The sequence below is a fragment of the Mus musculus genome, chromosome 7 (genome assembly GCF_000001635.26).
Source record: "Mus musculus strain C57BL/6J chromosome 7, GRCm38.p6 C57BL/6J".
Lineage (NCBI taxonomy): Eukaryota > Metazoa > Chordata > Mammalia > Rodentia > Muridae > Mus > Mus musculus.
Window position 1 is genome coordinate 42,626,335 of NC_000073.6, and position 18,216 is coordinate 42,644,550.

Consider the following 18,216-nt stretch of genomic DNA (forward strand, 5'->3'; position numbering starts at 1 on the left):
CAAAACTCTGAATGAGTGCCAGGTGTCACTGCCTCTCCTTCAGGTCTGGGACTACCCCAGAGCAATGGAAAAATAAATTTCTCTTGCTGTTTGCACTTGTTTCACTCAGGGGGTCCCCGCTTAGGATTCCCAGAGTCTTACAAAAGTGTGGAGCAGAGACTGAAGGAAAGGCCATACAGAAACTGCCCCACCTGGGGATCCATCTCTTATACAGTCACCAAACCCAGATGCTATTGTGGATTCCTGGAAGTACTTGCTGATAGAAGCCTGATATGGTTGTCTCCTGAGAGGCTCTTCCAGACTCTGACAAATACAGACGAGGAAGCTCCTAGGCAATCATTGGATTAAGCTCAAGGGTCCCCGATGGAGAATGGACTGAAGGACCTGAGGGGGTTTTCAGTCCCATGGCCAGACCTCCAGAGTTCCTGGGGAAAGGAACAGCAAGTTAAGAATACACATGGTGCTGGCCACACATGTGGCAGAAGATGGCCTTGTTGGACATCAGTGGGAGCAGAGGCCCTCAGGGATATGGTGTTCAATGCCCCAGTGGAGGGGAATGCCAGGGTGGGAGGATGGGAGTAGGTGGGTGGGGAGCACCCTCACAGAGTCAGGCGGAGAGGGTAAACAGTAGGGGGATTCTGAAAGGGAGATGTGGAGAGGAGAAATAAAGAAAATATCCAAGAAAAAAAATAGTAAGAGCTGAGGAAAAAGGAAAAATACAGACCACTTATATTGTACAAATTATTTCTCAAGCTGGGTATTGTAGAGACTTTCTACAACCCCAGCAGTGAGGGCAAATAAGCAGAAAGATCATTGTGAGTTTGAGAAAGGTGCTACATAGTACCTACACACACACACACACACACACACACACACACACACTATGGACAAGAAGAACAAACATAGACAACATGGATAAAAAGGAACACTGAAGAGCTGCAGGAACAGAATCCTCTCAGGTCCTTTCATGTGTTTGCCATCAGTGCCTAATGACCATTGTCAAAAATGAACACTGCCAAGCATGGAGCACAGGCTAGGAATTCCAGGACTTTGGGGGCAAATTCATATCCGTGATTTTGAGACCATGCTGGTCTACATAGATACTTCTTTTTTTTTTCTTTTTCACTTGACTGTCTCTATGCTGTTTCATTTATTTTTTATTAGATATTTTCTTCATTTACATTTCAAATCCTATCCTGAAAGTCCCCTATAACCTCCCCCTGCCCTTCCACACCTCCTCCTGATTTCCACTTGTTGGCCCTGGCGTTCCCCTGTACTGGGGCATATAAAGTTGGAAGATCATGGGCCTCTCTTCCCAATGATGGCCGACTAGGCCATCTTCTGCTACATATGCAGCTAGAGACATGAGCTCTTGGGGTACTGGTTAGCTCATATTGTTGTTCCACTGATGGGGTTGCAGACCTTTCAGCTCCTTAGCCCAGAAACTTAGAATACTCAAGATACAATTTGCAAAATACAAGAAAAATCAAGAAAAAGGAAGGACAATGCATGGATACTTCATTCCTCCTTAGAATAGGGAACAAAATATCCATGGAAGGAGTTACACAGACAAAGTTTGACCCTGAGATCAAAGGATGGACCATCCAGAGACTGCCCCCACTCAGGGATCCATACCATAATAAGCCCCCAAATGCAGACTCTATTTCATATGCCAGCAAGATTTTGCTAACATGACCCTGATATAGCTGTCTCTTGTGAGGCTATGCCAGTGCCTGGCAAATACAGAAGTGGATGCTCACAATCATTTACTGGATGGAGCACAGGGCCTCCAATGGAGGAGGCTAGAGACAGTGCATAGATACTTCTATAGTACAACCCATCTCAAATGGAATTGCATTTTTGAGTGAATATTGTTCTGGTATATAAAACCAGGAGCAACCATTGAAGTGTAATGTCAAACTTTATTTTATAACCAGGCCAAACTTGCAGTCTCCATTGAACAAGAAGAGAGAAGCATTCGTGATTACAAGCTGTGGAGGCTGTTTATACTCAAATTCAAAGCTGAGATATATAGTGAATGATTAAAAAAATCAGAAATTGTTATATTGTATAATTTAGTAAACTATCAACCAGTTCACAGAACACACAGTGAAACAATGGAAACAAACTATGATGTGTAAATCAGAAGATCATTGAGAAAGAACAAATCAAATAAGATTGACTTTTAACTTCTAACAGGAGGAAAGAAAAACAGTATAGAGAACAATATAGAATTAAACAAAATAGTTTTAACAGGAAAAGAAAGATAAAATGTTAGCAGGTCCTTAAATATATAACTTCCTTTATTTGGGTTTCATTGAGGACCCCGGATTTCCTTGATCCATTAAGTACACTATAATGTATAATACATATTGACTCTGTAATAGATAGCACTATATATTTAATCCTGTGCCTTAGGAGCATCATTCATACCAAAAGCCTCTTCTATAGGAAGAAGTCATTTGCTGTTGATGTGTGTAGAAGTTGTGCTCAGCAGGTAAGAGTACTGACAGTTCTACTGAAGTTTCTGAGTTCATATCCCAGCAACCATAAGGTGGCTCGCAAGCATCTGTAATGGGATTTGACACCCTTTTCTGGTTCTGTCTAAAGATAGCTACAGTGTACTTAATTATAATAATAAATAAATCCTAAAAAAAAACTTTTAAAAAAAAGAAAGTTTATATATTGGCTGGTGAGATTTCTCAGTGGTTACAAGCACTGACTGCTCTTCCAAACGTACTGAGTTCAAATCCCAACAACCACATGGTGGCACATAACCACCTGTAATGAGATCTGACACCCTTTTCTGGTGTTTATGAAGACAGCTACAGTGTACCTAGTTGTAATAATAAATAAATCTTTAAAAAAATTTAAAAAGAAAAGAAAATTGTCTTCTGCAGCCAGCAAGGTGGAACATAGGAGCCCTCAAAACCTGAGAACACCATGCCTGACCTCAAGCTGTACTACATAGCAATAGTGATTATAAAAAAAATAAACCAACTGCATTGTATTTGTACAGAAGCACACACTTTAATCAAGGGAATCAAATAGAAACCCCAGAAATAAACCCACACACTCATGGACACTGGATTGACAAAGAAACCAAAACTATATAGTGGAAAAAGTAAAGTATCTTCAAAGAATGGTGCTGGTATCACTGGATATCTACAGATAGAAGAATGAAAATAGATACATTTTTATAACTGTACACGAAATTCAAGTCCAGTTGGATCAAGGACCTCAACACAAAAATGGATATACATTAAATTTCATAGAATATAGAGTGGGAAATGCCCTTGAACTCATTGGTACAGGAGACAGTTTCTTGAACAGAATACCAATGGTTCAGGCTCTAAGATCAACAATCCATGAATAAGGCCTCATGAAACTGCAGAGCTTCAGGAAGGAAAGAAAACTGTCAATGTAACAAAATGGCGCCCTACAGCCTGAGAAAGAGTCTTTACCAACACAATATTTGACAGAGAGCTAATATCCAAAATTTACCAAAAATTCAAGAAGTTGGACACCAACAACACAAATAATGCAATTACAAACGGGGTGCAAAGCTAAACACAGAATTCTCAACACAGGAATCTTAAGTGACTTGGAAGCACTTAAAGAAATGTTCAAGTCCAATGGAGCTCTAACACTTTAGTGATCCCAGGATATTGGGATGGCCAAAGGGATAATTTGGTCTGAGACTATGTGTCAATTTTTGTGTGTGCTGTTGATGGCAAAACCAGAGAAGTGGAGCTGCATAATCCCCATTTGACAAAGAAGATTTGAGTTCCAACACAGGACAGTTTGCCAAAGACCAGACTCAGACTGGAGACAGTTGCTGAGTGTGATGGTTTGTATATTCTTGGACCAGGGAGTGGCACCTTTTGGAGGTGTGGCCTTGTTGGAATTGGTGAGACCTGGTTGGAGTAGGTGTGTAACTGTGGGTGTAGGCATAAGATTCTCACCCTAGTTGCCTGGAAGCCAGTCTTCACTAGCAGCCTTTGGATGAAGACATAGAGCCCTCAGCTCCTCCTGCACCATGCCTGCCTGGATGTTGCCATGTTCCCACCTTGGTGGTAATGGACTGAACCTCTGAATCTGTAGGCCAGCCCCAATTAAATGTTGTTTTTTATAAGACTTGCCTTGGTCATGATGTCTGTTCACAGCAGTAAAACCCTAACTAATACTCTGAGGAAGAGATGTCTGTGAGTGGCTAAATAAACTACTTGAAGTCAAAGTGCATCCACGATGGTGGCCTTTGTACTGTTTCAGACAGCTTTGCAGCTTGCTCTCTGTGTGTTCTGCTTTCTCTGGATTTCTCCAGATAGCTCTCTCAATTTTCTGCTCAGGAAGGTTCTCTAGGCAGTTCTCTCTTTCTATTTTAAAAGATCCTTTGGACATCTCATCACCTGCAGATCATAAACCCAGTTATTTTTCCTTTTTAAATTGAATATTTTCTTTATTTACATGGTCTCCCCTCCAAAATCCCCATCCCTACTCCCCTTCCCTGCCTCTATGAGGGTGCTCCTCCAGCCATCTACCCACTTCTGCCTTTCAGCACTGGCATTCTCCTACACTGGGGAAAGTCCAGTTTTTATTTATAAATGGATCTAGAAATTTACTCCACGTTCCTGTTTGATTGTCCCATGAATTGACATTTAGTGAGTGCAGCCCCTTAATTCTTAGGAGAGAGCAAGCATACATTTTCCTTTAATATTGCAAAAGAAGTCAGAGATCAGCTGGCCTCTGTTAAGCACAGATGGTAAATTACCTGGGTGGGACCCTGTCCTGAAATTACCATTTCTACCACACCTGGGACTAACCTTGCTCTGTCCCTGTCCTGCCAGGAACTCAGGAATCTGTCTTTGTAAGCATAATCAAAAAACCCCAGGTGGGTGGGATCTCCTCTGATCTCCATTCCCTAAGTCTCTTCATCTCCTTCCTTATCCCTCTAACAATAGGCCCAGTTTGGCTGCTTTTCTTCCTTTAGATTTGTGAATGCTATCATATAGTTCATATTGCACCCTTATGTGTTTTGAGAAATTATATATTTTTGAACCCATGTTTTTAAAATTGCTTTTCATAGCCTTAAGGGCTGTACAGAAGGTCCTAGCATTCCCCATTTTGCTGAGACATTAGCCACTCCTTAGCCTCCAGACTTTGACTCTCTCTGATTATTATGGAGTCATTAACGTTTACAGGGAGCTAGCCTGGCATGGTGGCCCTTGCCTTTTACCACAGAACTTGGGAGGCAGAGGCTGGCAGATTTCTGAGTTCAAGGCTAGCCTGGTCTTCAGAGTGAGTTCCAGCACAGCCAGGGATATACAGAGAAACCTTGTCTGGAAAAACCAAGAAAAAGAAGAAGAAAAAAACATTTACAGGGAGGACATTTATTGATGGAGGAATGTAAAATGTGTATATTGTTATACAAACAAAACAAAAAAACCCTCAAAACAAAACCAAACCACAAAACCAAACCTTTATGCTCACAGTACCAAAGATACTTGTGGAGGCCTCTGTCTGATGGCTGGGTCCCCAGAAACATTTCATTTTGTCCCTACCAAGGCCATTCAGGACTCAGCAACACCTAATTATTTATTACTTTGTTTTTTTTTTTGTTTTTTTTTTTTTTTATCTTGCCTTTTTGTTGCAACTGTGCAGTGGTTCTTACTTCTTTTATTGTTATTTTTTTGATTTTTGGTTTTTCGAGTCAGGGTTTCTCTGTATAGCCCTAGCTGTCCTAGAACTCACTCTGTAGACCAGGCTGGCCTGGAACTCAGAAATCTGCCTGACTCAGGCTCGCAAGTGCTGGGATTAAAGGCGTGTGCCACCACACCCGGCTGGTTCTTCATTATTGCAAGAAGAAGTATTTAGCTTCATTTTGAATTTTCAGGAGCTCACAGTTAAAGAGAGTGGATATTTTAAAGAAACACCAAGTCTTTAAAATATTGGAATTTTTGAAATAATTAAGGACTTTTAAAAGGTGAATTGTGCACTGGGCTGTGGTGGTGCACGCCTTTAATTCCCGCCCTTGGGAGGCAGAGGCAGGTGGATTTCTGAGTTTGAGGCCAGCCTGGTCTACAAAGTGAGTTCCAGCACAGTCAGGGCTACACAGAGAAACCCCATCTCAAGAACAAAAAAACCCAAAAAACCAGAAAAAATAAAAAGGTGGACTGTGCTATGTTTATTGTGTTATGATAAAATATAAAATCTTGGGCTGGTGAGACGACTCAGTGGGTAAGAGCACCCGACTATTCTTCCGAAGGTCCGGAGTTCAAATCCCAGCAACCACATGGTGGCTCACAACCATCTATAACAAGATCTGACGCCCTCTTCTGGAGTGTCTGAAGATAGCTACAGTGTACTTACATATAATAAATAAATAAATAAATAAACCTAAAATCTTGAGAATAATGTAAAAAGGCAAAAGTTATCATTTGGTAACGGCATATTTGTTGAGTTGACAAGATGTCAATTGTGTGTGTGTGTGTGTGTATGTGTGTGAAATTATAAAACTGATCATTTTTTGCAAAGGAGAAACCACGGTTCTGAAATGCATACAACAGAAGGTACTGCAGGAAAGCATGTAGTGCAACTTCCTGCAGATGATCACTGTGGACACTGTGAGCTCTCACCTATGGGCAGGTGCTGCTGAGAAGTATTAGAAAGATGGCTGAACATGAGTCTAGGCAGCCACCCAGTAAATCAAATTCTTCAATGGATTCTATTTCAATTCCTGGCTGCATCATTTCTGTTCTGCTTTAATTTCAGCCTTTCTTCCCTAAAGGATGTACTGTAGGCTCAATGTATAAGCCACATACACCTTTTCCCTCTACGTGTTGCTTTTAGCTATGCTCTTTATCACAGTGGTAGAGAGAAACTGGGGCATGGTCCTTCTTTTGTAAGGGTTGACATGTTTGTATCAAGATTTGTGTTTGAGGCTGGTCATTGGTGGTGCACGCCTTTAATCCCAGCACTTGGGATACAGGCAGAAGCAGGCAGATTTCTCCGTTCTAGGCCAGCCTGGTCTACAGTTTGAGTTCCAGGACAGCCAGGGCTACATAGAGAAACCCTGTCTAGAAAAACAAAAAAAAAAACAAAAAACAAACAAACAAACAAAAAAAAACCCCAAAGATTTGTGTTTGAGGACAAAGGACAAGATTTCATACATTCTTACATTCCACACAATGTTTAAAACTGTGTTCTTTTTGTGCCTTATTATGCCTCATAGTCTAGATGCCCTTGAGTGTGCATGCAGTCTCACCTATCAAATCTGTATTTCACCATAGATGAACTAGGAATAGGTGTGTGCACTAACATGTCTTCGATGGAGATGGATTTTGTGGATCCAAATTGAGGACTTACAAATTGTTTGAAAGCACTTTACACATGGGAGCTATGTTCACACCTGAAGTAATTTAGGATTCAGGATACTTTTTTTCACACTGTGAAGACTCAAGAAATACTCAGTATATGCTAGCTAATACCAACATGAGTTCTCTAAAACAAAGATGAAAATATCCTTATTTACTGGTCTTAGGTACTGCTGCAAATTTTCAGAACTTACACAGGGCTCATTTGTAAGTAATTATTTGATTATCACTCTTAGTCTTTTCAGTATAGGGTAAAAGAGAGTCAGGTACTTTGGTTTAAACCCAGTGTCAAATAAAAACAAACAAAAAAAGGCCAGACCTTTAAGAACCAATCAATCTCTCTCTCTCTGTTTCTCTCTCTGTCTCTCTCTCTCTCTCTCTCTCTCTCTCTCTCTCTCTTTCTCTGTTTTTCGAAGTTTATAATTTTATTATTTTTTTTCTTATAATTTTTATTGGATATTCATTTACATTTCAAATGTTTTCCCCTTTCCTGGATTGGTTTCTACCCTGCCCCTCTCCCAGGAAACTACATTTCACACCCCCCAACCCCTGCTTGAATGTTCCACCACCCACACATCTACTTCCTTTCCCTGCCCTCAAATCCCATACACTGGGGCATTGAGCCTTCAGAGGACCAAGGGCCTCTCCTCCTTTAGGACTTTTCTTCTATTTCTTCTTCTATTTTTTGTTTGGTTTTTTTGAGACAGACCACATATTTTGTGAATGGCCTTTCATTTCTAATGTTGTATATGATGGGAGAATTTAATCTTGGCAACAAAGTTTTATCCCCATATCTTGTAACTTCTATTTGTGAAGTTCACGGGAAATATCAACTTTCACATCCTGTTTTATAGCCATGTTTTAAGACCCCCGATGCTGGGCCTCTGCTCAAGTCCTGGGATGAGCTGGCCAACACCCCAATATCTCGAGAGAAAACCACACCTGATGCAAAGTTCAAGAGGTTTTATTATCAGCTAGCTGAGGACGAAATCCCTCCACCACCATGCAGGGCAGGGGAGTTCGACCCCGAGTGGTGACAGTAGGGGGCTTTTAACCTCTAGCTGAGGAGTGAGGAGGAGTTGGGAGGAGAGTTGGGAGGAGTTGGGAAGAGTTCTTCTGGGTGTCCTTGGTGAAATTTACAAGGCAGGAGTGGGGAGTCAGTTCTTTCTGAATTTTTATCTCCGTGTCCTCGGCACAGGAAGGCAGGCATCTCTGGTTGTTCAGTATAGAAACAAAAAGGCTTTTTGCTGGCTATAGAGAACAAAGAGCTTCTTTCTGGCTGTATCTTTAGAGATCAGGGAAAACAAGCTTGGGGAACGTCCAGGGGCTTTACCTTCCAGGGAGAAACGCTCTAAGTCGGGGTCTCACAACATATCCTAGGAAGGTTATTCTTTTCAAAGTTAAAACTTCCAGTTTATGTCTGTTTATTATGTTTATGATATTTAATAATAGCTTTGCCATATTTGGGGTATAACTCTCAACAAAGGTTGCTACATATATTTATCAGGTTTAATAAAAGCTTTGCCAGATTTTAGGCATACCTGTCAGAAAAGATTGCTACATACATTGATTTAGAAAATAAATAAACTTAGAAATAATAAAAATGTTTACCTTTGCCACATAAAGCACATACTACAGCCTTCATTGAAGAAAGGCAATCATTTTAACTCTAATATCAGTCATCTCTCATCTCATGGGATGAGTCTGCATATAAAAGCAATGCCCACCAAGTCTCAGAACTTGATTAAGGTTCTTGAAACCTCATATGGTGGTTGATGTAACACATCCTCTGATCTCTATGTATTTGGCACTTCTATCAAAGTAAAAAAAAAATAGATGAATATGATGAAAGGTTTAAACAGAGTTACTTTCCTTTTTTGGTCGTTGTTGTTGTTTTGTTTGTTTGTTTGTTTGTTTAGAGACAGGATTTCTCTGTATAGCCCTGGCTGTCTTGGAACTCACTTTGTAGACCAGGATGGCCTCAAACTCAGAAATCTGCCTGCCTCTGCCTCCCAAGGGCTGGGACTAAAGGCGTTCACTACAAATGCTCAGCTTCCCCCTCACTCTCTTGTCCTATAGTTCAAGATATAGAACTCACAACTAGGTATCTGGCACTATGTCTGTCCATTTGCCACTAGGCTTCCCATCATGATACTAATGGACTCTCTGAAAGTAAAAGCCAGAGCACAATTAAAGATCACATCTACAACACTTTTTCCTACAAGTTATCTTACAAAATGCTTGTGTCGGTGTTGGTGTGTGTTAAATTTGGATTTGAAATCATTCTTTTTTCACAAATTGATGGATAGAGGTATTGTCAAATTAGTTGCTATCAGCAGGACTGAAAGGGCATGACAATGGGCTGGAGTGATGGCCCATTGTCTAAGAGCACTGGGTGCTGTGTCAGTGGACTCAAGTTTGAGTCTCAGTACCTACATGACTAGTAATTATGTGTAACGTTGTTTTCTGTTGAATGTTGATTTGGTCAGGCTTTTGATACACGTAAATAAAGAGAATGGAATGAGAATGAAAATCTGTACCAATAAAGTGAGGTTGGTCTTAGGAGGAACGTGAATGCATATGTTTTATGGCTTTGAAAATTTTCCTTAGAGGATACTGGAGGTGTTTGGAAAACTGGACTATAGTTACCATTGAGTGATGAGAGATTGAGGGGCTGGTCTTGTCAAAACATGGCTGCATGGTTTAGGAACTTTTTTGTCGGTCTGTCTATCTGTCTGCTTGCCTTTCTCCATCTCACTATCTGCCTGCCTGCCTGCCTGTTTCTCTGTCTCTCTCTGTGTATGTGTGTGTATTTGTGCGTGTTTGCACTGGCAAGTGTGCACATGAATGTAGGTGTTCATGATGGACTCAAATTAACCTCAAGTGTTTGCTCTGCAGCTACTGTGCCATACACTTTAAACTTCCTGATGTAGGGGTTGGGAACCAAGTCTTGTTCTCTGAAAGAGCAACGTTTGCCTTTGCAACAAGATAGATAAACTCCCAGCCTAACTAAAGGGCAGAGACAGTATCCAAATCAACAAAATCAGAAGTGAAAAGGGAGACATAACAACAGAAATGGAAGTAATTCAAAAAATCAGCAAATCCTACTACAGAAGCCTATATGCAAAAAAAGGAAAATCTAGATGAAATGGATGATTTTTCTAGACATATAACACGTACCAAATTAACTAGAAATCAGGTAAACTATCTAAACTGAACCATAACTGTTAAGAAAATAGAAGCAGTAATTAAAAACCTCCCAACCAAAAAACCGTGCAGGGCCAGATGGATTAATGGACAATTCTACCAGACCTTCAACAAAAGCTAATACCAATATTCCTCAAGTTATTTCACACAATAGAAATAGAGAGAACACTACCTAATTCATTTCATGAAGCTACAATTACTCTGTTAGCTAAAGAACATAAAGATCCACCAAGGAAATAGATTATTAACCAATTTTGCTCATGAATACAGATGCAAAAGTAGTCGAAGGGCAGTGGTGGCTCACTCTTTAATCCCAGCACATGGGATGCAGAGGCAGCTCGATTTCTGAGTTTAAGGACAGCCTAGTCTACAAAGTGAGTTCCAGGACATCCAGGGCTATACAGAGAAACCCTGTCTCAAAAAAAAAGAAAATAAAACTATCAAACAACAACAACAAAAACCAACAAAATAAAAGCACCCAACAACAATAAAAACAACAAAATAAAAACCCAAAGAAGAAAGATAGAAAGAACCTCAGAGGTTTTCAGTGAACTTCTTACAAAGAATTAAATAGTCAATGTAGTTCAGTCTTCCTATTCCAAGATCCTGAAATTGCCCAGTTTAAACTGTGACATTAATAAGATGTTACTTAAAGGCAATCGATGTTTAAAGTTATAATGAAAAATGGAAACATTAGCAAAGTAAATGATTTTCATAATTAAACAACATAGTGCAGGGGAGATGGCTCAGTGCTTAATATCTCTTGCTGGTCTTAGATATAGGACTCAATTGCCAGTACTTACTATGGAAGCTTAGAACTATTCATGACTCCAAGTTCAGGAGTACTGAGGCCGTCTTTGGACTATAGTGAGGACCAAACACACAGAGGTGCATATGCATTCATAGTCATTCAAACATTTCAAAACAAAGACAACATGTAGGAAGAATGTCTCACTCTTGAAATCAAATGAATCAAAAGATTCAGGCAGTATTAATGTCACAAATTGGTGCCACCCTGGGAATTAGAATAATATGTTAAGGCAAATTTTATTGTTCAAAATGTAAGTGAAGCACAAAACAACAATACATGCTTGTCATGTGCAAAAAAAAAATCCATTCCAGGCCCAGAAACAATAAAGCTAGGCATCTTGACCCATATATAATCCCATGAGAAGAGCCAGATAGGTAGATCTCTAAATGTAGGTCCATTCTAGTCTACATAACTACTTCCAGGACATCCAGGGTTTCACAGAGAAACCCTGTCTTCAAAAAGAAAACAACAAAACTAAAACTATAAAAACATTACAATAGCAAAATCAGGTAGGACTGAATGGAAATTACTTCTCCACTATCATATTTGATTTAGGGATAGAGTCCATATGATTACAGCATGAGAAAGAAGCTGACTGATCACTTTTAACCACAAGCCAGTAGACACAAAGAACAGGAAATGGGTCTATGGACACTCCAATCCTATCCTCAAGGAGATCTTTCATCTAGAAACTTTCCTCTCACACAAGCTTCAAAGACTTCCCTGCAAATAGTTATTAAGGACAAATGATGCGCAAAGACACCATCACAGATAGGAAGATTTTTCATTCAATTTGACTGCATTCTGCATCTGGTCACTGTAAGTTCACGGTCATCGCAGGATGAAAACATTTATAGTCTAACTTTACTAATTCCTATATTCTGCATCAATGTTTACCCTGTTCGAATGTCCAAACTCTGTGTTGACAGTCAAGGCATTCTCTTGACAGATACATCTTGTAAAATCAGAAAACAATTTATACCTTTCCACCATACAGAGGCATAGAATACATATTCCCATTCAAAAAAATAAAAAAAAGGAATTATAAAGTTAGAGAAGATTAAACCAAAGCAAGACAGAACGCCAGCAGAACAAACACCCAATCCTGTAGTTGTGTCTCAGACTCATGCAGCTTCAGGTTCGAAGGACTTAGATGGCCTACTCCTTCAACTTCTCATAAATCTTCCTTTTTGGTTACTTCCACTCCCTACACACAGCTGTCCACGCAGATGTCCCATCACTCAGATGGATCAGCATCTTTTGGTCTCAAAATGCAACTCAGGCTTCAACCTCACAGTTTCATGCAGGGAAGTCTTACAGTCTCCTCAGTGCAGCTCTGATTCTCTCAAACATAGAAGGCTGGAATAAGTGAGCAACTAAAACCACACACTAAGAATTCATGACATTATCTTTTTCATCTTTCCTAATTCCAGAACCAGTACAAGATAAGTGATCATGCCAAGTTTTGCTTCCAAGTTGTGATGATGGACCCTGCAGCGCTTGGACCACAATTCCAACACTTTTTGCATAGATGCTTCCTGGAACTCTGAATCACTTTGTCTACTCATTACATTACACCAAGTCTTAGCATGATACATTTGGGAACCATCATCGGCTTTCAATGGAGAGCAAAGGCTTGCTCTTCAATGGTGATACCATGCTTAAAACTCCTGTCTGTGTCAGCACTTGACTACTGTGCAAACTCCCTAGTGCTGTTTTTCTCCATGAACCTCAGCCTTTGTTTTTACTTTTCCCCAGCAGTTGCTTTTCTTCCACTCAAATTGTGGATTAGCCACTTTTTATGTTTTAGATTTATTAATTTATTATATGTAAGTACACTGCATCTGTATTTAGACACTCCAGAAGAGGGAGTCAGATCTTGGTAGGGATGGCTGTGAGCCACCATGTGGTTGCTGGGATTTGAACTCAGGACCTTCATAAGAGCAGCCTGTGCCCTTAACCTCTGAGCACGGGGTTTATAATTCCCACAAAATAGCTCATAGAGGTGTCTATACTGTCATATTTCTGGCTCTCCACTTACTGCTGCTCTGTCTTCCACACTGAGAGGCTCCATGCTCTTTGGAAATGAAGGTGATCAGAAAGGTAAGCTCTGTCTGGCTTTGTAGACCCTCGGGCCCAAAGTATGTTTCAGGAAGTCCCAGTCCTACTGATTTGCACACAAGGTCATGTTAAACAGTAATTTAATCTCTACTTCCTGTCACATGGATTTTGTCACAAGATGTGGAATCTGACATGTCCACCTTCACAATACCATGCGCACCTGGAACCTCTGCATCTTCAAAACTCCTATTATGACCAATAGTTGAGTTTCCTTGAATCACACCTTTGCAGTTGGTGGTCATGAAAAGTTCAAAGGATTCTAATCAAATATTACTGAAGGATGATCTCTATCACCTTCTCTCTACCAGTTTCTTAACTATTGGGAAAAGTTATCACACAAAACAGAATGTGGAATGCAATGGTCAGAACTTCTAGGAACTAGACCTCCCGGTTTCCAGTGGACTTCCCACTGCATCCGAAAACCAATGCCACTGCGTGTACCATGGACGGAGATATTATAAGCACCACACCCTTCCATTGCCAGGGCTACTCCTCTCTAGCGAATACATACTCAGTGAGGCTCAAGGGCCAACAGCCTTTGCTCAGGTTACCATATGTATTAACAAAACCACAATCTAGCTCTCAGTACATGTCACTCTTTAACTAATTGGACCTGCTCTTCCTGGTCTGGTGACAGTGGCTCCCAGCCTGAACATGGCATGGTTTCTGGACTCCCTCATAGCTCCCTACAGCTATTTTAGAGAAGAATCCTGGAATGAACCTGTAAGCCCCCACCCACTAGTACTACTAATTTCTTGGCTTACCCAGAGTCCTTCTTTGTCTAATACAACCAAACCAGTTCTCAGGAAAGTAGCAGCTCCTCCATTAAGGGATCAAAGATTAAAAGGCTCAGACAGTGAGGCCTTTCTAGCTCTGTCCTTCTACCCTCTGGCCAGAGAGAGCCCTAGACTGGGAAAATGTATTTTAGTCAAACTTTGGAGTCACCAGAGCACTTCCTGTTCTCCTTCCAAGGCACAGGGTCCTCTTTGTGAACATTGCACGGCACAATCAGTGTACAGTACAGTCATCTCTACTTCATAGAAAGTAAGTCCTGCACCCAAACTTCAGTCAAATTCACACTGTAACAATGATTACAGCAAAAACTGGCAGCCGGGCATGGTGGCGCTCACCTTTAATCCCAGCACTTGAGAGTAAGCCTGGCAGAGAGGCAGAGAGGCAGAGAGGCAAAGAGGCAGAGAGGCAGAGAGGCAGAGAGGCAGAGAGGCAGAGAGGCAGAGAGGCAGAGAGGCAGAGAGGCAGAGAGGCAGAGAGGCAGAGAGGCAGAGAGGCAGAGAGGCAGAGAGGCAGAGAGGCAGAGAGGCAGAGAGGCAGAGAGGCAGAGAGGCAGAGGCAGGCAGAACTCTCTGAGTTCAAGGCGAGCCTGGTAGATGGAACAAGTCCTAGGACCACAAGCTCATCACCCAGAAAAACCAGTTTTGAAAAACAGACAACCAAAAAACATAGTCAGTATGGCCATGGTACCAAAAGCAATCTACAAAGTCAATGCAATTCCCCTCAAAATTCAAACACAATTTTCTACACACATTGAAGTTGCAAGTCTCAGGCTGGAGAGATAGCTCAGCATTTAAAATTATTGACTGTTCTTCCAGAGGTCCTGAGTTCAAATCCCATTAACCACATAATTGCTTACAACCATCTGTAATGAGATCTGAAGCCTTTTTCTGGTGTGCCTGAAGACAGCTAGAGCGTACTTATATATAACAAATAACTAAATCTCAAAAAAAATAGAAAGTGGAAATCTCTACCTCATATGGAAGAACAAACACTCCCAGGATAGCCCAAAAAATCCCGAACCATAAAAAAACTTCTGGAGGCATCACAATTCGTGATCTCAAGCTGTACTACATAGCAATAGTGATAGAAACCAAATGGTATCAGTACAGACAGGCAGATCAGTGGAATCGAATACCCAGAAATGAACTCATACACCTATGGACACTTCTTAGGCAAAGAAGCCAAAACCATAGAATAGAAAAAGAAAGCACGGTGAACAAATGTTCTGGTCTAACTGGCTGTGTGTATAGAAGAATCACCCTGCACAGGATGGATCAAGGACCTCACATAAAACCAGCTACACTGAATCTAACAGCAGACAAAGTAGGAAATACCCTTGAATGCATTGGTACAGGACACAGAATTTCCTGAGCAGAACACCAATGGCTCAGGCTCTAAGACCAACAGTTAATACATTTCTAGAAAATGAAAAGCTTCTGTAAGGGAAAGGACACTGTCAATAGGACAAAACAGTAGCCTACAAACTGAGAAAAGATGTTCACCAACCCTATAGCCAATAAGGGGTAATATCCAAAAGTTATAAAGAACCAACCAACCAAACAAACAAAATTGTAGAAGATACTGGAGAAACTAGGCATTTCTGTGTTTGCCATCTTGCCAAGAAGGTTTCAACACACAAGCCCATGCTTAAATATTCGCGCAGATGAAGCCCCAGAGCAGAGTTTTTCAGAGCAGCTAAGACCACAAAAGACCTCACAAGTGGCCCTGTATACCTGAGGTTCGCGGTGCGCACCCTGCCCCAGGGAGGACTCACCATACTCGCTCCAGTTGTTCAATCGCCTGCCCCTTCCCATTGGAAGCAGCTGCCATATACTCACCATGTCGCGAGGTCTGAGCTCGTCTGAATTCCCCTCACAGCACCCAGCAGTAGCACACAGAGCAGGACACACAAACCACACCACACTCCTCAGATATAGTTTGGAACCGGCAGCATAGCACCGGGAAGCACCCGCCTCCACTTCTGACTGGCAGGTCAGACTGGAGGCCGTGATTGGCCAGCGAGTCTTGAATGACATAAGCAACTCCCTTAAGGTTAGTGTGTGATGAAGGGACTCAGTTTAATGATTCCTGGCCCACGTTGCTGTTCCAGGGCCGACCGTTTTCCAGATAATAGGGTGAGAGTGCACTGATGGGATAAAGCAAAGGGGTTGTGCTAGGACCCCAGGGGCCCAAATGTTGAGAACGCGACCCCTAGAGACACAGCTTGACAATAGATCGCTGCAATGGCAAGACAGGTTTTTATTCCAATGCGCACAGGGTTGCTCAGCCTCGCAGGGAGAGTAAATCCCAACTGCTTAAACTACAGTTTTTTGTTTTTTTTAACTACTCTTTATTTGTGGGGCATGGAGGGAGGGTTACACAACTTTATCAATGTTGGCCAGCAAAGTAACAGTTATGTTTTTTACTTTTGGTGTCAGCCAGCGATGTCAGAAACTTTGTCAGCAAGGTCGGTTTATCTTAGAATTCAAACTGAGGCCGGGGTCCCAGGGACCGTTTTTATTGTTATAGCAAATTTTTGAGAACAGCTAGTCTTGCTATGGCAGTTGTGGTCATTTTGACCATTAGACAGTCCCCTCAGATGGGGAAGGGGGCAGGCAGTCTTGAGCTTCTTTACACTGGCAGGGAAAGGCTTGTTTATATCAGCAGGGAAAGGGCAAGGAGCAGGGGGAAGGGAAAGGCTTCTGCAAACTGAGAATTCCTCAAGCAGCAGGGGGGAGGGAAAGTCTTGCTTCTGGCTTCCAGCACTCCCCTTCTCCCTCCTGTAATCAAGGCAGATAGCTTGCAGGGCCCATTATTTAACTTGCAGTGTAATAAACAATCCAGTCCATAGGGGAAGGGCACCCAGAATATTGACAATTGAGGAGATTTTTAGGAAACACTAAGATTTTTGTTCTGTGGTTTCATGGTCGGGTCAGGTAAACTGCAGCTATGTTTCACCTGGTAGGCATCAGACTTTACACAGCCCCAGGAGAAAAGCAGGAAAGAGATGAGAAACTCTACACAACACTATTGCTAGCCAGCACATCTTCCTTAGTGCGAAGAGGAAAAAACCCACAGCTGTATTAATAAAGGTATCCTAATGGACAAAACTGATAGAACGGATCTCTCTGTACATGTAGAAAGTGGATTTATTGGAATGGCTTGTAAGCTGTGGTCCAACCAGTCCAACAATGGCTGTCTGCAAATGGACAGATGAAGAATATAGTAGTGGCTCAGTCCATGTGGCTGGATGACACTGCTGGTCTTCAGTCTACATCACAATTAGGAATAAGTAGGCCAGTTTTCCAAAAACTGAGCTTGCTGGTCAGGGTAAGACATGAAGAACAGGAGAAAGAATTACCATCTTCAGTGACCTTTATAAATGTAGTCTGCCACCAGAAGCTGTGGCCTAGATTAAAGATATCTCTTTTCACTTCAAATGATCCAGATTTAAAAAAGAGTTTACAACCTAAAAAGATATAATCATGAAAAATCCTTCACAGTACCGGAACTGTAGCAATTTTAGTTAATTCCATGTATAGCCAATTTGACGACCAAGAATAACCATCACAAGAGGCAAGACAGAAGAGTTAAGACAGATTTCCTTCCATTTGCAGGCAAGGACAACCTGGGAGTCATTTCCAAAGCAATGCTTTTTGTTTAATTTTAAAACTTATTTACTTTTATTCATTAATTGTTTTTTACAGTCCATACTTCATCCTCCTAATAGTCTGCCACGTGACCATTCTTCATACCATACCTTCTACCCCCACCTCGGTTTCCAAGAGGATGTCCCCACCCCACCACCAAGCCCCACCAGGCTTCCTCAATCTCTGTGGCTTCAAGTCATTTCATGATTAGGTACATCTTCTCTCACTGAGGCCCAATGATGCAGTCCTCTGCTGTTGG

At 41.4% G+C, this 18,216-nt stretch overlaps 1 protein-coding gene across 2 annotated transcripts in view; it reads right to left on the reverse strand.

Annotated features, from left to right (window-relative positions):
• Zfp976 (zinc finger protein 976) overlaps window positions 1–17,933 on the reverse strand; it is a 34,754-nt gene extending 16,821 nt beyond the window's left edge. The window contains exon 1 of one of the 2 annotated variants that reach the window (XM_017322075.2): window positions 16,146–17,933. In XM_017322075.2, the coding sequence (XP_017177564.1) occupies window positions 16,146–16,343 (198 nt within the window). In that variant the 5' untranslated portion in view covers window positions 16,344–17,933. The remainder of the gene's footprint in view (window positions 1–16,145) is intronic. The other variant, NM_001242388.1, reaches the window with a different exon arrangement.
• Window positions 17,934–18,216: the final 283 nt, after the last annotated feature.